Source organism: Urocitellus parryii, chromosome 3 (assembly GCF_045843805.1).
Source record: "Urocitellus parryii isolate mUroPar1 chromosome 3, mUroPar1.hap1, whole genome shotgun sequence".
In the NCBI taxonomy this organism is placed as follows: Eukaryota; Metazoa; Chordata; class Mammalia; order Rodentia; family Sciuridae; genus Urocitellus; species Urocitellus parryii.
The window spans coordinates 137,022,854-137,049,342 of record NC_135533.1 but is presented as its reverse complement, the minus strand read 5'-3'; the positions used below and the strand labels follow the sequence as shown (position 1 = coordinate 137,049,342).

At 37.9% G+C, this 26,489-nt stretch overlaps 2 protein-coding genes across 2 annotated transcripts in view; one reads left to right on the top strand and one right to left on the bottom strand.

The window, feature by feature from the left end:
- Positions 1-16,506, bottom strand: part of Rad9b (RAD9 checkpoint clamp component B) — a 30,532-nt gene extending 14,026 nt beyond the window's left edge. Inside the window, exons 1-6 of the mRNA XM_026386154.2 lie at positions 16,470-16,506; positions 13,467-13,537; positions 11,651-11,800; positions 11,330-11,444; positions 4,922-5,021; positions 1,259-1,365 (exon numbers count right to left, since the gene is read on the bottom strand). Coding sequence (XP_026241939.2) covers positions 1,259-1,365; positions 4,922-5,021; positions 11,330-11,444; positions 11,651-11,800; positions 13,467-13,537; positions 16,470-16,506 — 580 coding nt within the window. The remainder of the gene's footprint in view (positions 1-1,258; positions 1,366-4,921; positions 5,022-11,329; positions 11,445-11,650; positions 11,801-13,466; positions 13,538-16,469) is intronic.
- A 229-nt stretch (positions 16,507-16,735) lies between these two features.
- On the top strand, positions 16,736-25,825 carry Vps29 (VPS29 retromer complex component). Its single transcript, XM_026386041.2, has 4 exons — positions 16,736-16,812; positions 22,452-22,643; positions 24,705-24,940; positions 25,334-25,825. Exons 1-4 carry the CDS (start codon positions 16,810-16,812, stop codon positions 25,449-25,451), a joined length of 549 nt encoding a protein of 182 aa, XP_026241826.1. The 5' UTR covers positions 16,736-16,809; the 3' UTR covers positions 25,452-25,825.
- The last annotated feature ends 664 nt before the right edge of the window (positions 25,826-26,489 follow it).

Genomic DNA, 26,489 nt, shown 5'->3' with positions numbered 1-26,489 from the left:
TGACAGTTTTGGCCTTCCTGGGGTGGCAGTTTTGAGCCCTTCACCGTCTCTGCAAACAGTCCTGGCACACGTGAGCAAGTAGCCAGGTCGAACCGCAGACCCGGCGCCGAGGGCAAAGCCCAGAGAAGTGGGCACAAACCCTGAACCCTGGGCCGCGCCGTGGGGCGCGGAAATCGCCGATGTCTCCCCCAAACGCCGCCGCGCACCCGACTAGCGCACGTCTCCCCGGCGCTGGGGCTCCAAAGCCTCGCTCACCTGGTGCCGGGTGCCTCTTGGTGATTTCCATTTCCAGGTGGGCTGATCGGCCACGGCTCCACATCAGAGTTGTTGGGAAGATCAAATGAATTCGCAGCGGCAGCTCTAGGACCCACCCTGGCACACACCGACCCCATGGAAGCCTGGTTCTGCAGGCTTTTCCCCTTAAAATGATACCGTTCCTCCCTTCACATCACCGAAAACAAAAGATCTAGGGTCAAAAAGTTCCCAAGACCCCGCGGGTTTTCACTCACGGTCAAAACCCCACCGCAGGCGGGCGCCCCAGCGTTGAAGACCCGAGGCCGGAGCGCTGCACCATCTCCAGGCAAGGCGCCCCACGCCGCCAGGAAACGCTAGGAACAGCTGAATTGAGGAGTGGTCACACATTTTTGCCCCGTGTATTTGCTAAATGGAGTAATTAACATTTCTAATTAAAAGTTACTGTCTCTTCTTGCTTAGTCAGGATCATCTCCAAGAGCCTGGGCGCGATGGTACATTCCTGTAATCCCCGCGGCTTGGGAGGCTGAGGCAAGAGGATCGCGAGTTCAAAGCCAGCTCCAGCAAAAGCGAGGCGCTAAACAACTCAGTGAGACCCTATCTCTAAATTTAAAAAATACAAAATAGGTTTAGGAATGTAGCTTAGTGGTCGAGTGCGCCCGAATTCAATCCCCAGTAACAACAACAACAAATCATCTCTTTGCTTTTCTTTATGTTAAACACACAGGGTGATAGAAGATAAGAAATAGACCTTAAAATCTTAACTGAAAATATATTTCCCTCAGTAACCATTCTCTTCATTTTAAAATAACCTGAATTTCAAAACCAAATATTTTAATCAGTATTGTGTTAAATGTCCTGGATCTCTTAAAAAAATTATGATCTTTCTACATCTTACTGCTTTTTAGATACATATATTATGCTATTAATATGCCCTGCAAGGCTAGCAATGAAGATAGCCAGGAAGGAGAATCCATCAAAGCAAGGCAACAGATATTATCCTTACCCATGGAATCCTCACTAGAACTCTTGAGGCAAAAATTCAGTGGAGTAACAGCAAGGGTGACCTCCTCTTGACTTGATGTAAAAAGAACAATCGCCTCAGCAAGCAGTCTATAAAATGTAATGAAATGTCTTAACATCACTTGGAAAACAAACAAAAAGACATCCTTGTTAATTGGGACTTGAATCTTTAATCTGGAAATTAATAATTGGCCTGCGCTTAAGAAAATGTACCCAAAAGGCCTGTTTTCTTTCTTATATGTCAACTGTCGTATGTCTAGTATATTTTTAAATTAGAATTTCACTTGAAGTCCAAGAGAATAGCAAAATACATCTGACAGCTGCAGCATGAACAAAAACACCACATTACATATATTATGTGTGTGTGTATATATACATATAGAAGTCCATTCGTTTAGTTGATCTGAGATCAGACTGAAAAGGGAGACAGTCGAAAATGAAGCTGTTTAAATACAGCTGGGGTGAACTATGCTGGAGGCCCAGTTAAGGGGGTGGAGTTTGATAAGCAGCCTGCTGCCTGTATTTTCTTTTGCTTTGTTATTTTCCTGGACAACCTATTGTCTGTTACAAGGCTCTCTGGATATCCCAAGTGCTCAATACAGCTTTCCTGAGCTATAACTCACAGATAACACAACACACAGATTTAAAGTCTGATTTGCATTTTCCTAATGACTTTTTATCTGTTTTACCTGTGTATTGGCCATTTGAATGTCCTCTTTGGGGAAATGTCTATTAAAATCCTTTGCCCATTTTTTAGTTGGGTTGTTTTTTCAAAGATTGCATTACAAGTTCTTCTCTCCTTTTGAAATTGAAGTGTTGTTAGATAAAAGTGAAATTCTTAGAATTTATGCAATCTTGGTGTCAACCTGATGTTAGACATTAGCTTAGCAGTGTTTACTGATGTCTAAATGTCAGGAACACCAACCAAGTTCATTTGAGAACTTTTTCATTGTTGAGGGAGAGGTAGTGAGGGGTGTTATACAACTCCTTCTCTTTCTCCTCTCCTTCCCCCCACCAGTTCTGGGAATGAACCAAGGGCCTTGTGCAAGTGCTAAGCAAAGTGCTCTACTACTGAGCTACACCCCTAGCCGCTAAGAAGCCAACTATCTTCCATACAAGAACCAAATGCTAATAAATACATTTTTAAATGCCCAAGCTCACTACTAATAAGGAATACACAACAATAAAGAATATCTAATAATACCATTTTTTTTACCTATTAGATTTGCAGACATTTTAAAGATTTATTATATCCTCTACTTAGAAAAATTCTCCTATATTTTGGTAGGAATGAAGACTGACCCAAACTTCACATGGCAATTTAATAGTATCTATGCAAATTTAAAATTTGTATAAGCCTTTGACCCAGTAATTCCATTTCTAGGACTCTGGGTTAGGTAGCCTATAACATGGCCCCAGTGATCGCCAGCTCCTGATGTTCACGCCCTTAACCTCTTTCCCTTAAATAACATGGGGTAGATTTCTTTTTTTTTTTAATTATTTTTTAGTTGTAGTTGGACACATAACTTTATTTTATTTATTTTTATGTGGTGCTTAGGATCGAACCCAGAGCCTCACATGTGCTAGATGAGCGCTCTACCGCTGAGTCACAACCCCAGCACCTACGTTCATTTCTAACACAGAGAAAATGGAAGAAGTGATGAGATGGCAATTGTGAAATTACAGGATCAAAAGACCTTGGCCTCTGTCTTGCCAGTACTGTCTGTGTTCTCACTTGCTCAGAGCAGTTATCATTTGTGAAGATACTTAGGCAGCTATAGACAGGCACATATGGCAAGGATCCCAGGCCTACCAATAACCACATGTCTTCCCAACAGCCCTGGCAATGAGCTTGGAAGTGAATTCCCCAAACTGAGCCTTTAGATGAGACTGTAGCCCTTGCAATGTCTTGACTTCAGCCTCATGAGAGACCTTGAGCCTGTAACACCCTGCTAAGCCACACTTGTTACTATAGAATAAAAAATGTCTGACTTTGAAGGCACTAAGTTTTGGGGAAATGATGAATACACTATCTTGTGTCCTGCTAGCAGAATTATTTATGACAGCAGAAAGTTGGAACAACCTAAATTTTCTTTTTTTTTTTTTTTTAAAGAGAGAGTGAGAGAGGAGAGAGAGAGAGAGGTTTTTTTTTTTAATATTTATTTTTTAGTTCTCGGCGGACACAACATCTTTGTTGGTATGTGGTGCTGAGGATCGAACTGGGCCACACGAATGCCAGGCAAGCACGCTACCACTTGAGCCACATCCCCAGCCCCGAACAACCTAAATTTTCATCAAGAGGTTAGAGTAAGCAAATCATGACTCAGATATATAATGAAAAATTATGTAATCATTCAAAAGAATAAGATTGATTTAAGTGAACTGATATAGAAATATGCTCACAATTATATACTAAGATTTAAAAAGTAAGTTGTGGAAGAAAAAGAAAAAAAAAGCAAGTCATGGACGGGGGATGTGGCTGAATGGTGGAATGCTTGCCTAGCATGCACAAGGCCACAGGTTCCATCTCTACCACTGTGGGTAGGGGAACAAGTGGCCAAACAATATAGAGAGTAGAACATTTTCTTAAACAAACAAACAAACAACTATATATGTGTAGTAGGTGATATTAAGGAAATAGAGATTTATAACAATAGGGAGAAATACAAAATTGTTAATAAAGGGGACCTGACTGCCAAGTGGGACAGGAGGTGGCAGAGAATACTTTCATTATTTACCTTTGCACATTTCTATATATTTGGATGTATTAAAAGGAATAGGTGTAACTTTTGTAATTTAAAAAATAAAGAACCTGTGTAACTCTACATCATGTACAATCAGACAAATGAGAAGTTACACTCTATTTATTTATTTATGATGTGTCAAAATGCATTCTACTGTAATGTATAACTAATCAGAAAAAAAATTTTAAAAAACCCCAAACAATAAGAAGTCAGGCTTAGTAGTGGACGCCTGCAATCCCAGCAATTTGGGAGGCTAAGGCAGGAGAATCACAGGTTTGAGGCCAGACTCAGCAACTTAATGAGACCCTATCTTAAAAAAATAAAAGGGATGGGGATATAACTCAGTTGTAGAGCACCCCTGAATTTAATCCTTAGTAACACATACACACGTGAGTGCATGCGCGAACACACACACACACACACACACACACACACACACACACACGAATAAGGATGAAATAAACTTTGGCTCACAGCAAAAACTGGGTGTAATTTCACTGACAAAATACTTCACTCATTATCTAGAGAAAAAAAGCATTTAGGGATAAAATCAGTCTGCATTTAAAATGTTTAAAAAGTTTCCTGCTGCTGTATGTTCTAAGATTTAGATAGGTACCATATAAATGTAAGTATTATGAGATAATATATTCTTCTCCTTTGATAGAACTTGATGTAAAAAATCATGATAGGATATTTTTAGAACTTTCTTGGCCACTAAATTATTGCTGCTATCATTAGGCAGTTATCATCTACTATATCAAATTTCCTTTTGACCCTGTAAAGTGATTTTTCTAAGTCAAGTTTTAGCTTTAAAAAAAAACCTGTAAGTAGGGCATTATTTTTTCATCCTGTGGCCATACTATATTCAGAAAAAGAAAAGTAAACAACATAAAACTCATTACCTTGGCTGAATCATCAGTGTATTAGTACACATATTCTTCTCAAAAATAACTTGCAAAGGCTGGCTTTCTTGAAAATACACATTATGAGTTCTTTTAATACCTTAAAAATAACAAAGCAAACTCTTAATCATTTTAAGCACAAGAAAAACAGATTTTTTTGAATCTTTAATTTTGACAGCACAAATAAAATAAAGTAACATTTGCTATATGGCAGGTGCTCGAAGTTCGGAGCAGCACTGTTCCTCAATGAGATCTGTTACCGCTCCCTAGTGGACTCCAGGCAACATGACACCCAGGACCAGGGAGGCAGTGAAGAACCCCAAATCCTCTGAAAGACAGTTCCTTAATTTGTAAAACAGTCACCAGCCACTATAGACCATATCTCTTTCAGCTTCTCTTATCCAGATTGATTTTTCAGACAGGACTTTTGGCAGTTAGACCTCCACATCTGGTCTGTGAATTATTTTCCCTTTTGAGGAAAAAGAGAGGTAGCAACATAAATTGAGTATCCCGTATTCCAAATGCTGAGACCCAAAGTGTTTCAGATTTGGGAGTTTTGGGGATTTTGAAATATTTGCATAGACTTTACAGGTGGAACAACCCTAATCTGAAAACTGGATTTCAGACCTCAGCACCCTTCAGATTTCAGATTTTTTGGGTTAGGGATGCTCCTCCAGAATGAGTCTGACCCTCAAATGAATATGCTAGGAAGTACACATTTCACGTACATCCTCTGTGATCCTCGAAATATCCCTGTAGTGTAGAGGTTTAATCTCAGAAGAGGAAACTGCATCTCAGTGAGGTTACATGACTTTTCAAGGTGATACAATTTTAACAATTACAATTAAAACTATGAATCTATTTGCATACAGAACCCATGCAATAAAATCCAGGGGGGCTATGATTTTCTAGCATAATTATGTTACACTGAAGCTGGGTATAGTGGCACATGCCTGTAATACTAGTGACTTAGTAAGCTGAGGCCTCAGCAACTTAGGGAGACCCTGTCTCATAATAAAAAATAAAAAGGACAAGTATGTAGCTCAGTGGTGGAGCACCTCAGTACCAAATAATAATAAAATAATGTTGCAGTGAGAATCAAAGGGCTCACTAGAAACATTTCTCAACTTACATGTTTGGTGTTTTATTGTTCTTTGTTTTATTTTGCTGAATTAATAACAAAATAATATTTATTAACTTAATATTACTGAGTGTGTATCTGGCTGTATTAACCAGCTCAGACCACATGAGAAGAAATCACTCCAAAATTTAGTAGCTTAAAATAACCAGCACTTGTTACTTCCCACAATTTAGCTGAGGGCTTTTCTGGCCTAGGCTGGGCTTAGCTGTGGTTGGATCATGTAGGATGCCCTTGTTCCCTATCTGGGCCTCAGCAGGAACAAGTGGGAGAGTTGGGACAGCTGAGGCCTCTCCCCACCTAGCCAGGAGTGCTCCAGGAGGCCACACCACACTTGTTCTCATGCTGATGGAAAGGTTCTCAGTGGTGGAAGCTGACAGGCCTCTTGAAGTCCTGGCTTGGAACTCAAACAAAATCACTTCTAATGAGTTCTTCTAGTATCAAAGCAAGTTTCCAGTCAGTCAAGATTCAAAGTGGGGAAACATGCCCCAGCTTTTGAAGAAGAGACTACATATAATTTGGGATTTTTTTTTTTGTAATATACCACATAGGGATGATTTTTAGAAGCTGGAAATATCAGAGAACAAATCAGACAAAAGTCTTTGTCCTCACAATTTACATTCTAGTAAGGGAGACTGACAATAAGAACATAAATGTGTAAAATGATAGGCTATGGAGGAGAACATGCACCCCCAGAAAGAAGTACACCACGGCTTTTGAATCCTGGACAAACTTATGAGTCAATCCTAAGATCTTTGCTTTTGCCCTGAGCAAAATCGGGAGCTACTTGAGAATTTTGAGTTTGAATGATATAATCTGACCTATATTAAAGGGTGGCTTTTTTAGGAAGGCACAAAGCTCAAAAACTGACATCTCTTACCTGTTTTTTAAAATATTTTCTTGTCACTTATGGCGAGATGATAATAGGTACATGTAGAATCAAAGTCAAAGATAACAAAGAACAGCAAGTGAAAAGGAAGTCGCCCTCCCCTGGTTCCTGCCTTAGCCCCCACAGAAGCCACTTCCATCACCGTGTCTTAGGTAGTCTTGAGAAATAGCCCATGCATATCAAAGCACCTTCTTACCCACATAGCATTTGGATCAAGTGAACACTGGTGTTTCGGAGGGCTCAGGCTGAGGAGTGTCTTTTTCCGCTATCCCTGAGGCTCCCTTTTCCTCTACTTCCTTCCTTTCCCTTTTCCTTATGAAAGGCCCCGAATGCTCTCAACCTACCCCTTGGCTCACACTGCTTCCTCCTTCAGAATGACCTTCCACTGCCACCTGCTGGAAACTTGCCAATGGGACATCATTAGCCAGAAAATCTTTCCCCCTTGCCTCTCACCCAAAGAATATTCCACTATGTCCTTTTAGAAACAATTTGGCTTCACTGCACTAGTTCTTTTAGTCTAATACTAATTCTCTTTCATAGAATGCAAATGAGATAAAAATTTTAAAATTTGTTTTCTCTCTGGGTCACTTATTAACTTTAGTACACCACAAAGTACTGTACTATAATAAGGTGAGGAGTTTTCACCAGAATTTACTTCCTTCATCAAGAAAGTCTTACTATTAGGGGCTAAGGTTGTGGCTTAGTGATGGAGCACCTGCCTGGCACATGTGAGGCACTGGGTTCAATCCTCAGCACCACATTAAAGAAAAAGGGCTGGAGATGGGGCTTAGTGGTTAAGTGCCCCTGAGTTCAATCAAAAAAAAAAAAAAAAAAAAAAAGAAGAAGAAGAAAGTCTTAACTATTAAGCCAGGCAATGCCAGCTACTGGCAGGGGCTAGTGGAGGTTGTGGCAGGAGGATCTCAGTTCAAGTCAGCCTCTGAATTTGGTGTGACCCTGTCTCAAAATAAAAAACAAAAGGGATGGGAACATAGCTTAATGGTAGAGTACTTACCTAGCATGTGTGGTATTGATTCAATCCCCAATATGTCCCCCTCTCTCTCTCTCTCTCTCTCTCTCTCTCTCTCTCTCTCTCTCTCTCTCTCTCACACACACACACACACACACACACACACACACACCATCTTACTATTTAAAAAAAAGCCAGGCACTGTGGCATGCACCTGTCTCTGTCTACTTGGAAGACTAAGGCAGGAGGATTGCTTAAGAACAGGAGTTTGAGCAACATTGTAAGTCCCCATCTCTTTAAAAACAACAATCAAACAAACAACAGCTAAACTAAAGAGAAGATTTAGTAATGTATTTGTCTTAAATTCTGACATAAGCTCATTATTAGGCCATGAACTCAGACAAGTTACAGATAATTTGGACCACTCTAAAGACCAGTGCTCCTGTCCATGGGTACTTGATCCTATGCTGGAGTTCTTGCTACTCCATAAGCTCAACTTAGAACTTCTCTCAATGGATCCAGAGAACTCTCTGAACCTGAAGCAGTACAGCTAAGGACCAACCGTTATGATAGAGATGTTATATTTGTGGAGTTTGGAATTTCAGAGGCAATCTGGTAGACCTTCAAATCTAGTAAGTTATTCAAATTTTTTTTTCTTTAAAATCATTTTGAGTCATTAGTACACTTGGAGAATACTCTTTGAGGAAAGCTTAAGACTTTGAGTCCAGCCCTTTGTACTTCACTTCAGTAATATACATGCATGAATCAGATTTTATTTTCCCTAAAAAAAAAAAAAAAAAAAAGTACACTCTCTTTTGGAAGCCCCTCTCTACTGGAGATCTAGCTCCTAGAGCCAGGACAGAATTACCAGCAGGGTGTTTGTATACAGCATGTTCTTTAGGGACAACCTACTGACTTTTTCTTAGCAACTCTGGGGTCAGGGCAAAAGGAAATATGAAGGACTGGTGATAGAAGTCATCCTTTGATTTATTAGCAGATGCTAAACAATGTAGAAAATCACTGTTCTGAATGTTGTTTATGGTTAGATTCACCAGGATATTGATGTAAAGCTGCAGGTTATTGATGTAAAGCTGCAAGCATAATTTGCTGAGCAATACAATTCTGGAGAGTACAACTACTTAATCCAGCTCTGTGCTTCACATAAGCAAGTTCACCTCAGCCTCAGTGCAACCTGTAATGTGAGGGTAGGCAAGATGATCGCCATTCTCCAGAGAAGAAAACAAAAGTTTGGAGAGTTCATGTGCTGCAAGAAGCTAAGATGAAGTGGAATGAATTCATACCCACATATTTGGGATGTTAAGACATGCTCTGTGTTGTAATCATACTCTTTGCATGATTCTGCTATCAGGTGAACTAAAGTTCAGAGAAGGGAAAATAATATCAAACCATTGGTATTTCTAAGGAAAAAATAAGGATTATAAATGTACAATGAAATTTAAATATGTTATGATAAGCGTAAGATAAACTTAAGAAAAATGTAACAGTAAAGGGGCTGGGGTTATGGCTCAGCAGTCACTTAGCACGTTTAAGGCCCTGGCATCCTCAGCACCACATAAATATAAATAAATAAAATAAAGGTATTGTGTCCAACTACAATTAAAAAATAAATGTTAAAAAAAAGAAAAATGTAACAGTAAGATACCTTCCTTAAGGTCGTTCTATTACAAAAAAAGATTTGGACTAATATCACAAGTTGAGATGTGTGTGTGTGCAGTACTGGGGATTGAACCTGTGTGTTTTGTCTCTGAGCTACATCCCCATCCCCTTTTTTAAAAAAAAAATTTCTTGTGGGGTGTTGGGGGCTGGGGTTGTAGTTCAGCGATGGAATGCTTGCCTCGCACCCATGAGGCACTGGGTTTGAGTCTCAGCACCACATAAAAATAAATAAATAAGGGGCTGGGGATGTGGCTCAAGCGGTAGCGCGCTCGCCTGGCATGCGTGCAGCCCGGGTTCGATCCTCAGCACCACATACCAACAAAGATGTTGTGTCCGCCGAGAACTAAAAAATAAATATTAAAAATTCTCTCTCTCACTCTCTCTTTAAAAAAAAAAAAAAGGAAAACTGAGTAAAATAAATAAATAAATTAAAAAAAAATAAAGTTATTGTGTCCATCTATAACTAAAAATATAAATATTTTAAAGTTTTTAAAATTTGAGGCAGGGTTTCATTAAATTACCCAGGTTGGCCTTGAACTTGTTAGCTTTCTGCATTTACTAAGTACCTGGGATTACATGTGTGCACCATCAGATATGTTTTTAAAACATAAAATTCTTCCTGTTAACTTAAAAGAAAATAGCAGTGATCCTAATAAATATAACCAACGCTATCCCTTACAGAATATAAAGGCTTTCTTATAAATAAAAGAATGCTTTACTAAGCTTTGAATCCTTATAAAAATCATAGAAGGATGATATTAACATATATTATGGCCCCATTTTACATACTGAGAAAAAGTGGCTCAAAATATAAAATAATTTGCTGTAGGTCTTACCACAGAGGGGACAGAACCAGATTTCACCCTAGGCTTCATGGCATTCAGAGTCCATATTCTGAATCAGTATGCCATACATGTTAAGAATGCAAAAGTCCTTGGCTGGGGCTGGGTTCAGTGATAGCACACTTGCCTGGCATGTGTGAGGCACAGGGTTCTATCCTCAGTACCACATATAAACAAATAAAATAAAGGTCTATCAACAACTAAAAAAAAATTTAAAAAGAATGCAAAAGTCCTGTCAGTACAACATTTTAATATCTTGCTTATAAGCCTGAGGTCAGGAAATGTGAAAGCTTGGTGTAACAGAGAGAATAAATGTGAGCTTTGGCTCCCAAAGTGGGCAGGATTCAAATCCAGGCTCTGTGACTTATTAGTTCTGTGACTTTGGGCCTCCCTCAGCCCCAGCTATGATAATATTCTACTCCTAGACACTTTCAATATCAGCAGACATTTTTTTTCCTGTTCTTACCTAGGAGCATTTGTGACTAATACCATAGAGTAATCAGTCAATTTTAGAGTAACCAATTTAAATTCAAATAAGCATTTTAAAATAGCAGTTTGTATGTAGGTAAAGCTTGTGCCATTCACAAGTCATAAGAAGGAAATAATTAATACCAATCATCTTACAATACTCCTACAGAGACAGGTAAGATAGTACAACTGCCCTACCACATAACTACACAAATCCTAAGCAACAATGTTTATGTGACATCTCGAGAGTCTGAATACTCTAAACAAGAATCATATTAAGAAGCAAACATGGGTTGGGGATATAGCTCAGTTGGTAGAGTGCTTGCCTCACATGCACAAAGCTGTGGATTCAATCCCCAGCACCACACACACACACACACAAAAAAAAGAAGAAAACACAAAAATTTAAACCACTTTGAACACCTACCATGCCTGCAGAAGAACTGAATAACTATTTTGCATTCATCAGAGCTGGTGAATATTTTGCACTTTTCTACATTTCTTTCGAGAGAAGTCAGACATCTAAAGATGGGTAGAATTGACTGTAACACAAACATATTATACATATTAAGAACATACCTAATATGGTTGTTTTATCTGTTTCTTTAAAACTAACAAGGATGTATGTAATATTCATAAATAAGCAGAATTGTCCTGCATGCCAATTACCAAGTATAGAATATATGTTATATCCTATATAATAAATATTTTTCCAATGCAAGAGAAACCCAGGACTACTTATATTTACCTTCATTCCCAATTTGCAATTTAAATTCAATGCTCTGTCATTATCATTCATTTTCATTGAGGTTGACCATTGATAATGTTGAAAAAATACAGGAGAAAATAGGACACATCCATATGCCGATCGAGAAGAATTCATTGATCTTAGAGCAAGCTGGGAAAAATAAGAGAGCTATTTAGGAGAAAACCAACTTTCTTTAAGTGATAGTTGAATACTTAAATTCAACTATGTTTAATATCCTAATTAAATAAGTTCAATTATAACACCATGAAATGTTAACTATGGACTACACCATTGAGTGTATATTGAATTTGCATATATACATACATATGTGTATGTACCTATATTAAATTGAAAATGAAAATGCCCACGGGGAATTGAAAATGCCCACAGGGGCTTTAACTTTAATGGATGAAGTGGCATAAGGTGATATAAAAAGGAGTTATAGTAAATTGGTGGTCTCATACCTCATCTAAGGGAGAAAAACCATTACTTGGTTCTGGTTAACTAATTTCATTTGTGACTGTAAGCCCAAAATTGTCAGGTCTTTTAATTTTATTTATCTGTTTGCATTACAATCCCAGTCCTGGGTCTTTTACATTTTTAAGAGAAGCAGGAAATTCAGATTTTTATGTGGACTCTCACAATTTTTAAATGTTAGAAATTATTTCAATTTTTGAGGGAGTATGCTGGAATTGAACCCAGTGCCTTGTGCATGAAAAACATACATTCTACCACTGAACTACATCTCCAGCCCCTCCATGAAAAAACAAACAACAGTGTAGGTCTCACAGAATATTTCTACAGGCCACATCTAGTCTCTTGATCACCAGTGTATCACTCCTGACTTGAATAAATTATGTTTTTCTGCATGATTTCAAGTTTCCTGTGCTCTAAGTATACTAAGATATATAAAATAAAGGTGAACAATGAAAGGGATAACTGTAATTTCTGAATTTCCTGGTTCCATTCAATCTGGACTAGGATCTTTAAACATTTCTGTCTTACTGCATGATCTATTACTTCACATTCTTATTTATTTTACCAGAGAAAAACCTAAATAAACCCTCCAGATTCTCTTGCTCTTAGTTGACTTTTAAAAAAATCACTGATTTTGGAGATCACAGAGATGGAAATAAATTATTAGCCTCCCCAAAGCTAATAAATAATTAGCCTCCATTAGCTTTGGGGTAGATATCATCTCTGACATGTGAGTTATGATGATAGGTTGTATAGGATACTTTTCGGGGACTTGAAGGCCACTTTTGCTGAAAACATTGACTCTTCACTTGGGTGTGCTTATGTCCAATGGGTGACAGGAATAGGATGAAAAGACTCTGGCCTCTCTGCCTCCAAATTGTGTCTTTCTCCTTTGCTGCCTTAACCTTGGATCAGGTTTTCACTCAGCTCTGCATGTAGACATGTTGTTCACTTGAGAAATGTTTTGCCCAAAACTGTGACGCAGGGTTAACTAGACTTGTTTAGCCTCTTTTCTCCCACTTCCAGGCTAAAGAAACCATCACCAGAAACACCAGACATAACTGAAGTAAAAAGAGGTGGCACCCCAAGTTCCTGGAAGATTTCTACCTGTTCCCAGAAAAGATATGAATTTTCTTCCTTTTATTAGCCTATCTCTCTCCCTCATTATTCCTGTCCTATATCCAAAACCTCTGAAGCCCCTGGAGTTGAGAAGTTGATGTGCCAACAGAGCGCCCTCTTGCCCTGTTCTTGGACATTAAATAAAGCCTTTCTTTCTCCCCAACTCGTTTCTGGGACATTGGTTTGTTTGTGGGATGAGCTTTACTTTGGTAACACTTACACCTTTTTCAGAGGGGTCTAGCCACAGCTCATCACTCACTCGGGATAAAGCCTGGATTGCTTTCCCAAACACTATGGAGAAAAAGAAAAGCACTGTTTACATTCCTTCTTTTTCTAATAACAAAAACAAACCACAGGGGTACTTCATCAAGCAGAGGACTCAAGATAAATTCATAAAGATCAGTGGAATCTACTGAACAATTTGTTCCTGCAGGTCAAATTCTTTAACAGATTCTTCAGTTGAACAATTCTTCCCTGCCCTGTGGGTCTAATTCCTAGAGAGAGAAATAGAGGCTTTTGGTTTTGTAGATAATACGCATCAATCAACTATTGGTAATATGGAAATAGATGGCAACGATTCTACCCACACTTTGTTGCCTATTTTGCGACACATAGTTCAGCCTGGTTCTACCATTCATTCTAATTCATGGACTGTATAGACAGTAATAACATTCAGCTTTTCCTTGGTTTCTAATAAACTCAAGTTAGCCATAATGATCTCAACTTCTGTTTCATGTCAAGTCCTATCAGAACAAATGAAAATCAAAGTGCAAGATCTCAAAAGGGGTTTATTGCAATATGTTGGATTCATCTTTGGCTGAATTTTTGTGGTATGATTGACCTGGAAATAATGCTTTTGAATTCCTTCTCCTGCATATATTGGAACAATTTCCTTAATCAAAATAGGATGTTTTTGCATGTTTTATACAAATATCTAGGGACAAATTATTTAATTAAATATATCTGATAGACAAATTGTTCAACTGATCCATATAACATTTTCTAGACTAATGACACATTGCTTTAAGAAATACAGTATAATGCCTTTGGCAAAATGCCATCACATAGTAGGAGCTCAATAAATTTGCAGAATGAGTGTATAAAATTCAATGACATTCTTTCTTCTATATGTCTGCAGTATTGTGTGGAGCTGTTGTGGCAAGGAAATTTCCATACTATTGCATTTTTTCAACTTAGTTTAAATAAATCTATTTGCAAAAAATATATGGAAAAAGGGCATGGAGAGGATGATTTTAAATGTTTTAATAACTCCACAGCTGGTCATGTCAAAAAGCATCACGAGAGGGGCTGGGGCTGTGGCTCAGCAGTAGAGTGCTCACCTAGTATACTCGAGGTGCTGGGTTTGATACTCAGCACCACATAAAAAATGAATGAATAAATAAAATAAAGGTATTGTGTCTAACTACAACTAATTTTTTTTAAATGCATTACGAGAGATAAATTAAGAGCATTCATCTCTGCTTGAGGTTAGCATGGGGAAATACCAGATTTTACCATAGAAGATGTCAGACTTTCCCATCAAACACACTTACATGTCCTGTTAGAGAGGCTAGGGCTGGATGAAATATTGATCTGGCTTGGGTTAATACCATTAATGTTCTTATAAATTATGAATAAGTAAAAACCATGCAAATAGATAGAGGAAACTATGCTGCAATATAAATGAATGGACCTATCAATCTAATGAAGAACATAAAAAAAGAAATAACAATCCCAGAATTCAGATTGCAATGCTAAAGAATCACAAGTGTGCAAACTAGGAAAGATGGGATGACCTAAATAAATAAATAATTTTAAAAGAGACATGTGTCTCTTCACATTTGCTTCCTGGATTGCCTGATGCAGACCTTTCATTCACCCAATGAATATGTATTGATCACCTACTAGACTCCAAATACAGCCCTGGGGTACAGTAATGAACAAGACAAGTATAGTTCCTGCCCTCATCACATTTACAGTCTAGGAAGGAAAGCAAAATTAAATAATCACAGAAAATTGGCTATTGATGGGGCTGGGGTTGTAGCTCAGTGGCAGAGCACTTGCCTAGCATGTGTTAGGCACTGAGTTAGATTCTCAGCACCACATATAAATAAATAAAGATTCCTGACAACTAAAAAATATTTTTAAAAATTGCCTATTGAAAAAGAAGGTGCACACTGCTAAAGACAATTTCCTAGTACTCTGGGAACAAGTAACAATGGGGGAACTTGTACTTCCTTTCCTGCTCATTATTATTTTCCTATTTTTGTCTTCAACACAAATGAAGCCAGGCACAATACAAGATAGTTTTCAGGCTACAATTTATAGAAAGCCACTGCTTTTCTAAATGCTTTCTGTATTAACTTCCATTTTTAAAGGGCCATATACAATGAAGAGCAGTTCCATACATTCCCTTTTGTTTATATTAATTTCCATTTCATGCCTACAACAAACCCTATTCATGAAAGTGCTTTTCTAAAGTGCTGCTAAGGTTCCCATTTTACAGATGAGGAAACTGAGACCCAAGGTGATTTAGTGGTTTTAAAATCGTACAATCTGCTGGGCGTGGTAATCCCAGTGATTTGGAAGGCTGAGGCAGGAGGAGCACAAGTTCAAAACCAGCCTTAGCAACAGCGAGGTGCTAAGCAACTCAGTGAGATCCTGTCTCTAATAAAAAAATAAAAGGGATGGGGATGTGGCTCCATGGTGGAGTGCTGGGTTCAATCCCCAGTACCAGGGGCTGGGGATGTGGCTCAAGCGGTAGAGCGCTCGCCTGGCATGTGTGCAGCCTGGGTTGGATCCTCAGCACCACATACAAACAAAGATGTTGCGTCCCCCGAAAACTAATAAATAAATAAATATTAAGAAAAATTCTCTCTCTCTCTTAAAAAAAAAATCCCCAGTACCAAAAAAGATTGAATCTGTGCAAAAAATTAGGCTCATTTTTTTTCTGGGCACTAAAATACTTTGTCCACACATTATTTTTCTCCCCACTCCTCCCCACACGCTGCGCAGTACTGAACACTACGCCTCAACGGAGAGGGGCCTTCATCCTGCCGTCAGAAGCCCCCAGGGCCCTCGTGGGGACAGGCAGTGGTCAGGACGCGACTTCAGCGCTGGCGCACAAAGGCAAAGGGAAAGAATGAGGCGACAGTTGAAGACACGTCATTGGCTTTTTAGACTTTTCCTCTTCTACATAGGGAGGCAAAAAAGGCTGCTCCACCTTTCACCTGACTGCCATTCATCCCGCACTTCAGCATGGCTGCGGTTGCTGAAAGGCAGGGTTGGAAGGCGCACGTTAGCTTGCTGGCCCCAAATGCCCGGATGTTGCCCGCGTTTTTCGAAGCTACGCAGCCTCAATTCCTCCCACTCTCACTCCGCCTCCACTAATTCTCAAAACACAGGTTCGCTTTCCGGCGGTAAAAGGACTGTGCGGGTCCCCGTAGGGCCGTCTCCAGTCGACCTCGTTTTTCATTGGTTGAGGGGAAAGTGGGCGGGTCACCGAGGAACCTGAGGAAGAGGGCGACTGCTGTTCTGGTGACTGAGCGGAGCCCGGTGACAGGATGGTGAGGACGGCCGCTGGCGACCGGGGCCTGGCTATCGGCGGGGTTACTGCATCGTTGGGAGCCGTGGGGGATTTCAGGGCGAGGGCTTGGGCCATCCCGGAGGCGTTGGCGAGCGCGGCCGAGGCGCCGGCCTGGGGAAGGCCCAGGAGGAAGGCTAGGAAAGGAAGGGAGCGGCCACCTCTGGGTGCGGGCGGTGCTGGCCTCGCCCCTGGGCCCCAGGGGCCAGAGGATGTCCGCGGGTGGACAGGGCCTCAGCTGCCTGCCCTGTCACGAGTTCGGCACGCTGGAGTGGGGAGGGCCTTGGGGCCTGCTCCTCCAGCGGCCCCCTGCGCTCCCAGGCGTGCCCTGCTCCTTTCCAGCTGGTTGGGGTGTTCTGGCCGCCACCCTGTGTGGCGAAAGCTGGCCTCTCAGTGCCTAACGGGAAGTCTCCGCAGAACTCACTGGCCGTTCAAGTTTGCCATCTAGGCAAAGGGAGCGAGAGCCCATCTCTCCGCCCCTGGAATGACACGCAGCTGCCCTTGCTCTCCGAAGGCAGCGCCTGGCGCGACTCTCTAGAGCAGGATTCCTTGATGGGTGTGTGAATTCCATGAAATTATTTGGAAAATTTTGTGGACAGGTGCTTTTGGGGTGGGGGAGAGAGCCAGAGTTGGCGCCAAGGGGTGTTTTAGGGAGCTTTACCGCATTCCTGCATCGTATTTCCCCATGATTCCCCAGCCAGCTTCAGGCTGTCCCCCATCACCCCCATAGGTTGCTAACCTTAAAACCCAACTACAGGGGCTGGGCTGTGGCTCGGCTGTGGCTCATTGGTAGGGCACTTTCCCACTTTAATCCCACTTTAATTCCACTTTGCTAGCACGTGTGAGGCACTGGGTTCGATCCTCAGAACCACATTATAAAAAGATATCATGTCCATCTACAACGAAAAAACAAACAAAACACCAAACTACATAAAAACTGGGGAGCTGCTGCTGTAGAGGGTTCATAATTGTAATCAGATTTTCTAAGGTGTCTTTGGCCCTCTAAAATGTCAACTGTCGGCAGAGGAACTCTGATATTCTTGATGTTTGTGTTGGTGGAGTTTAACTGGAGGAACTTCTCTCTGATCATTACATTTTTAATACTGTTACTATTCTATAACAAATAGTACCTTTCAAAAGGTGGTTTATAAGGTGACAGTCTAAAATTTGAATTGTATAATTGTTTCTTTAAAGGCTTTAATCCTGGCCTGGTGTGGTGGTGCATGCCTGTAATCCCAGGGGTTTGATGGCAGATTTGAGGCAGCCTTGGCAATTTAGATAGACCCTGTCTCAATATAAAAAAATAAAAAGGGCTGGAGGTGTAGCTCACTCGTAGGGAGCTCTGGGTTCAACCTCCAGTACCAAAAATATGTAATATTATTATTATTATTATTGTTATTAACAAAGGCTTTAATCCCACTTTTGACTTTTTGCTTCTAAACAGACTCCAATTTACAGTACTGTTGAGACATTTATCCAAGGGAGAAGAAATACTTTCCAGCCATGATTCCAAATTCATGTTTCAGAAGTTGTTTAGAAAGGTGAACACTTTTGGGGGTAGATGGACTTTTCATATGAAAAAGAACTGAACAAAATTTATCATCAGCTAATTCTTTTATGAGTAAAAACATTTTATTTGGCAAAGAATTTTAGAGACATTTAACACTGTACAGTGCCCAGAGTCTGTGGGCAGCAAATTTAGATACCAGGAAGGTCCAATTTTAACTGGATTAATGTGTCTGTCTTTATTTGTTGACATTTTTGTCACTTGATACATATTTATGGTATTTGTATACATCCTCTATGAAAAAAACAGCTGCAGCATAGTTTTTCACTATTAGAACTTTGAACATAAGACAATTAAAGCCAATATACCTGAAGGATAATTAGAGCCCAAGAATCCAGAAGAGATTAACCTTTAGGCTATTGCCAATGAATTTCCAAATTGTTTTCTAAAAATTAAAAACTTTATTCTAAAATTTTAAACAGAAGAGAAACAAAAGAGATGGGAGTCAACGTGGAGAACAAGATCAAGTAGAAAAGTAAAAAAAACTGATAAGGCAATTTTATTAAAAAGTGAGCATTTATGTCATGTTTTAAAGTACAGCAAATGGTTCTTTGGTTATTATTTTGAGCACAGCTGATTTTTAACATTTTCTTTCTTAACAATTAGAAATCATTAACAATGTTTTGCATATTCATTTGGTGTGGGATTTTTTTTTGTTGTTGTTGTTTTGATTTGTTTCCTTTTGTTGCTTTCTTTTAACATTAGTCATGTTTCATCCTTTTTCCCCCCCCCCAATCCCCCTGTCTGCAATCAACTTCTTCATTCCACTAAGGCTGGGCACAGAGTAAGTTTCTTCTCTTAGCTCCTACTAACAATGGTGGTTGGGTGGCTGTTACTGACTGAGTTTCTCACCCTTTTAAGATCTGTCAAATAGGAACTAACCAAATTCCCATGCTTTGTTTGGGTTGTTTCTTTATATGAATTTAACAAGACTGCCATATCCAGGATCTTTTTTTTTTTTTTAATAAGTTCTTTTTTTTTTTTTTTTAATATTTATTTTTTAGTTCTCGGCGGACACAACATCTCTGTTGGTATGTGGTGCTGAGGATCGAACCCGGGCCGCACGCATGCCAGGCGAGCGCGCTACCGCTGAGCCACATCTCCAGCCCTATCCAGGATCTTTTGCTGTCTTAAAAGACTCTATAATCTGTATCTAACCTAATTTGTCAAAGTGTGGAATATTGGCAAAGACACTCCTGAACATATACTATATGACATTCTTTCCCTTATAACTTTGTCACCAGCAGGAAACCAGAGGATTCTGCCCTAATAAGAATCCTTAATTAATTTGAAATAATTTCAGTGTGGTCTTCATACAGTTGTAGCTTTAGACTATTAATAGTCTTGGATATATGTGAGGATAATGCAGAGTGCTTTGAAGAATTTAGGTCATCGGTCATAAAGTATCATGACTAATTTTCTTTCTAGTGCATTCTGATTGAATGGTTCATTCATTATTAGTCCCAAACATGTTCAACCTCTAATAGACATATACACTGTTATGAATTTGTTCTTTTTTAAATATAAAAATCTATTTTTTATCTTTTTCTCATATGCCAGCTTCCACATTAACTATGTACTTCAATCCATATCTGAAAGGATTCCACTTTAGAATGAAGATTGTTCTAGGGGCTGGGGTTTGTGGCTCAGAGGTAGAGCACTTGCCTACCATGTGTGAGATACTAGGTTCGCTCCTCAGCACTACATAAAAATAAAAGATATTGTGTCCACCTATAACTAAAAAATAAATATTAAAAAACAGAATGAAGATTGGTCTGTATCAAGGTGTTTTTATATTGATTACCAATGAGGGTGGAAACTACTTTGTAGAGTTTTTTAGTTCTACAGAGTTTATGTCCACCAAGCACTCCATTGAAACAGGTCATTGCACAAATATCTACTGAAACTATATTTATAAACTATAAAATGATATAAGCTATAAAGAAGAAACTTATTTAACAGTTTCTCTTAAAATGTGCTAATTTTGTAACCTCATGTTACTTCAGTTACCTTGTGTCCTGATAACAGTTCCTTTCCTTTGCAGTCATTTTTATTTTTGTTGCTAAATGAATCAAACTTGCTTTAGAAATCATTTTAATTTACACATTTTGTTTTTTGATTAATTTCAGTTTATAGTCTGTGGGAGCAAAATTATTTTGTTTTATCACATTAGGTATTTAAATTTTCTTTGATAATATTGAGGAATAGTCATGCCTTAGTTAAGGATGTTGACCAAATTGTTATATCATGTGCAAACACATATGTAACAAAGAATCCCACTATTGCATATAATTATAATGCACCAATTTAAAAATATGGGGAAAGGGGGCTGAGGTTGTAGCTCAGTGTCGGAGCACTTGCCTAGTATGTGCAAGGCACTGGGTTCGATCCTTAGCACCACATACAAATAAAAAATAAAGGCAGTCTGTCCATCTACAACTACAAAAATTAAAAAAAATATATGGAGAAAAAAGGCAGAGAAAAAGCATGTACCTTTATGGATAGGATGTCTATAAGGGAAAACATCCTGTATGAAATGAAGGTGCTTAAACTAAAAACATTAAAAAATTGATTATGTTGTCTTTTTGAGGGCAGAGTTTTAAAATTATATTATTATTATTACTTTTTTTTTTAACTGGGGGTTTCTCTGAGGGGCACTCTACACTGAGCTACATCCCCAGCCTTTTTTAAAATTTTATTTTGAGACAGGGTCTCACTAAATTGCCAAAACTGGCCTCGAACTTGGATTCCTCTTGCCTCAACTCTCAACCTCTCAAATAGCTAGATTACAGACATGTGCCAACATTCCTGGCTGAGGACAGAAATTATTTTTAAATTATCTTTTTTAACAATATTCTGTTAAATGACTAAATTATATAATGTTATTTGTCAAATCTTGAAATTTTACAGAAGTGGGGGTTTTTATTCTTTTATATTTCAGAACAAAATATGATTTTGTCCTCTGAGACTATGTTGCAACTCTAAACTACCTCCTGCTAAATTCATCACTTATTTAACTGACTTTTCTTTTTTGTTTTAATCCTCTAATGCACAATAAAGATTGTGAATTTTTTTTTAAGTTTGGGAATTATACTGACAGTACATAGGTAATTTAATCTAGGAAATAAAAACATGACAGAGTTTCTAATGAAGGAAAGTGAAAATATCAAAAAAGGTTATAATTCATAAGCACATCTTTATTGTAACTCTGAATCATAGGCTGTTTTTGTACCTCTGTAATGCATAGCTAATAGTTGGAAGTAACAAAAATGGTAAATTTTGGCTTCTATTCTCCAAACTGACAACCTAGTATATGCATCAATTACAGAATTAACTTCTCTCTCATTAAATTTTTAATAATCCCCTTTAATAATGCTTCTGGAATTAAGATATAAATTTTACGTTACAACTACAGAAATATGAATTGCCCTATAAGCCTTCAAAATGCCCAGTTCTATAGGGTTCAGTATTATACGTTTCATTTTGTGGTTTTGTTTAATTCAGAATAATTTATAGATCTCTAAATAAGTCACTTTGGAATGCTTGATTTTATTCTTGATAGGTAGAGTGATTATCTGTATTGTGTATACTTAATTGTTTATGACCAAAATAAAATGATTGATTTAGGGGCTGGGAATATAGCTCAGTTGGTAGAGTGCTTGCCTCGAATGCATAAGGACCTGGGTTCAATCCCTAGCACCACACACACACACACACAAAAAAAGATTGATTTAGAAAAGAGTGTATTATTATGTGTTTTGATTTGAATAGTCATGATAGGAACTATATGAACAACTTCTATCAGGTTCTGGAATTTCTGATAAATTTAATTTGAAAGGGGAGTTATGGAGAAATTTTTTTAAATTTTTTTTGTAGTTGTACGTGGACAGCATGCCTTTATTTTTGTTTATTTATTTTTTTTTTTTTGTGGTGCTAAGGATCAAACCCAGTGACTCTCATGTGCTAGCAAGTGCTCTGCCACTGGCCCCAGCCCAAGAATGTCATTTTTTGACATCATGTTTAATATGCTTTATCTCATCTTGACACTTTTAAAGTTGGTGTTGGTATTAGGAGATCTGCACATCCCACATCGGTGCAACAGTTTACCTGCTAAATTCAAAAAACTCCTGGTACCAGGAAAGATTCAGCACATTCTCTGCACTGGAAACCTTTGCACCAAGGAGAGTTATGACTATCTCAAGACTCTGGCTGGTGATGTTCACATTGTGAGAGGAGACTTTGATGAGGTGATGTATTTGCCTTTCCTTCTCAGATATTTCCCCTTCTTAATTTTTACTTACATAAGCTTTTTCCTTTAGACTAGGGTATCTATATTGCTAAGGTCTTTTTCTCTTACCTCTCTTTTTAAAAATTTCCAACTATAAAATTACAATTATCATTTATCTGAGATTCTTAGGACCAGAATTATTTTGGATTTCAGATTTGTTTTGAATTTTGGAATATTTCTATACACTTGCTTTGGGGATATGAACCAAGTCTAGAAATGAAATTCACTATGTTTCATTCATACACACTTTAAACACATAGCCTGAAGGTAATTTATACAATGTTTTCAGTGTGCCTGCATTTTCAGGAAAGCCTAACATGTGGCATGAGGTGTTTAATTTTCCATCTGTGTCATTGTGTGGGTCACTCAAAAAGATTCAGATTTTGGAGCATTTCAGATTTTGGATTTTCAGATTAGGGATGCTCAACCCATATTACACAGATGTAAACTACCCCACAAACACATTAAATAATTATTCCTACTAAATAAATTGATGCTGAGTAAAGAGGCCTTGTTACTATTTTTGTAGTGCCATCATTTGGTTTCTTTTTTGTTGTTGCTATGAACTTCTCCCCACCACCATCACCACCTTTACTGACCTATCAAGCTAACACATCACTTTCCTGTGTTCCACTTTCTTCACTCTACCCTTCTTTCCTCCTGTTTATTCTCTAAGAAGCACCCAGAGTGATCCTTTTTAAGTAAAATAAGACCCCATCACTACTCTTTTGACAGGGATTGGCTATAAAGCATAAGAGAATTAAAATGGAATGAGAGAAATATTCTATATTTTGAATGTGGCAGTACTTACACAGCTGTATGCATTTATCAAAACCCATTAAGTTGAAAAAAATTAAATTATACACCAAAGAGGATTATTTTACTGTATGTAAATTATACCTTAATAAATCTAACTCTAATGTTCTAGAGTTTCAATTTTGCCCAATAATTAATGAGATTTTTCACAAATTACTTCTCCTTTTTGACTTTTAGTAAATATGATTAGAATAGATAATTTTTAGGCCCTTACCAATGAAACTTAAAGACAAACCTGATTCTGGGATAAAAATTTTATTTTGCACTTCTGGGAATGTAAGCTTTTTCATAAATTATCTAACTTGGTTGGTACTCTCTAACAAGGTTCTTTTATACCAAACCAAATGGACATAGTATGGTCTATTTTTTTTTTAACTTTTTTTTTTTTTTTTTTTTTTTTTAGTGGTTTTAGTTTGGATAAACTATAGGTGGTATAAAAGTCAAAGACCAGAGTAATAACAAGGACAGGGGCAAACTTCTTATTCATAATTAGAATATAGATCTGGTTAATTAAATACAGGGTTTCCATCTGTTATTTTAAAGAAGTCTAATTAGCAAGAATTCAATCTTTTTTTTTTTTCCTCTAATTTGCTAGATCCACAAACCCTGGAGCCGTGCTACTAGAATTTGGATCTTAGTCACTTACTGGCATGTAACCTTGGGCAAATTATTTTAACCTATTTGTGCCTCAGTTTCCTCATCCTTAAAAGGTTGAATATTTATACAGTGATTTTTTAGAAAACATTTCTAAAATACATGTTTTTGCCAGGCATACACCTGTAATCCCAGTGACTCAGGAGGCTGAAGTAGGAAGATCACAAGTTCAAGGCCAGCCTCAGTAACTTAGCAAGACCCTGCCTCAAAAAATAAATGAATGAAGGAAGGAAGGAAGGAAGGGAGGAAGGGCATGGTGGCGCATGCCTGAATCCCAGCAGCTCGGGAGACTGAGCCAGAAGGATATCAAGTTCAGAGCCAGCCTTAGCAACTGTGAGGTGCTAATCAACTCAGAGAGACCTTGTCTCTAAATAAAATACAAACTAGGGCTGTGGCTTAGTGGTCGAGTGCCCCTGAGTTCAATCCCCAGTAGCAAAAAATAAATATATAAAAAGACTGGGGATGTAGCTCAGTGATAGAATACCCCTGGATTCTATCCCCAGTACCAGAAAATAAAATTCATGTTTTCTTTATCTCTTTCCTATATTAGAATCTGAATTATCCAGAACAGAAAGTTGTGACTGTGGGACAGTTCAAAATTGGTCTGATCCATGGACATCAAGTTATTCCGTGGGGAGATATGGCCAGCTTAGCCCTGTTGCAGAGACAGTTTGATGTGGACATTCTTATCTCAGGGCACACACACAAATTTGAAGCATTTGAGCATGAAAATAAATTCTACATTAACCCAGGTTCTGCCACTGGCGCTTATAATGCCTTAGAAACGTAAGTAGTATACAATTTAGAAATTTGGGGGCTTTAGTAAAGTTAATGATTGTGTGTTTGACATTTCATAAAAGACATGTAATCTTTTAAATAACTGTGTACTTTTTAGCAGTCTTCTTTTGGTAATTATTCTTTTGAGTATGTAAGTAATAATCAGATTTTTGAGTTCAAATTGTTATCTTTTCTTTTTTAATTTTATTTTTTTAGTTATTGATAGAACTTCTATTTTTGTTTATATGTGGTGCTGAGAATTGAACCCAGTGTTTCACACTTGCTAGGCAAGTGCTCTACCACTGAGCCACCACCCCCAGCTCCTCAAATTGTTATCTTAAATTGAGATTTATAGTGCTGTTTCTCTTTAGTACAGAATACTAACTTTTTTTTTTCTTTCAGAAATATTATTCCTTCATTTGTGTTGATGGATATCCAGGCATCTACAGTGGTCACTTACGTCTATCAGCTAATTGGAGATGATGTGAAAGTAGAACGAATTGAATACAAAAAATCTTAAAGCCATGCCTGTTCATGATTTTGTGGGTTGTTTTTTTTTTCATTCCTTTGTTTAAGTAATTAAATGCTTAAGAGCCACACAGTTGTATTAACTTCTGTAATATTTTGCAGTAAGAAATGTCTTCTTTGTTTATACGTAAGTGCTCTGAGCTTCTTGTAAACTATAAGAATATATTTGCAGTATATAGTTTCTATGAAAAAAAAGAGTCCACGACACAGTAGATAGTCATGTGTTTAGAAAAATTTATCCTTGACAATATCTTCAAAGTTAGTATTTGGACTTTATTGCAAAGGTAGTGCATGAAGAGAAAGAATTTAGACTTTCTGTATACATTTTTCTCTTCTCTAGTAATAAATGTTTACCTTTCATTTATACTTTTTTGATAATCTGTGTTTAATTTTTTAAAAAACAAAAAAATGAAAGACCAAATGAAACCGCAAAATTTAAGTATTAAAGGGGTAGTTGAGATGACCTCTCAGAGCACTCTTCTCTTACAACATTCTGTCATAAAGTTGGCCTCACATTTTATTTTCTACATAATGTCTCATATTGATTGATTAAATCAGCAGTGATTCTTTAACTGTTGCTACTCCCATTTTTCAAGATTTAACAACATTTTTAAAGTATATTTTTTTAATTGTATTTGGACACAGTACCCTTATTTTATTGATTGATTTTTTTAAGGTGTAATTTTTGAAATTTTTCTTTTTTCACAGTTTTCTTTTAAATATGATTTTTAGTTGTAGATGGACACAATACCTTATTTTGTTTATTTAATTTGTTTATGTGGTGCTGGATCCGACCCTAGTGCCTCATGCATGCTAGGCAAGCACTCTACCATTGAGCCACAACCCCAGCCCTTATTGATTTATTTTTTTGTGTGTGGTACTGAGGATTGAATGCAGGGCCTCACACGTGCTAGGCAAGTGCTCTATCACTGAGCCACAACCCCAGAATTTTTTTTTTTTTTTTTTTTTTTTTTTTGGTAAGAACCACTCAAGTTTCTCTGGGAAGCTCATTAAAGTGCAAATGTAAAGA

Excerpts from the sequence above, each read along its gene's own strand:
- Vps29 (XM_026386041.2), top strand. Across the intron at positions 22,644-24,704 it reads TGAGAGGAGACTTTGATGAG|AATCTGAATTATCCAGAACA; the intron begins GTGATGTATTTG and ends TTCCTATATTAG. Across the intron at positions 24,941-25,333 it reads GCTTATAATGCCTTAGAAAC|AAATATTATTCCTTCATTTG; the intron begins GTAAGTAGTATA and ends TTTTTCTTTCAG.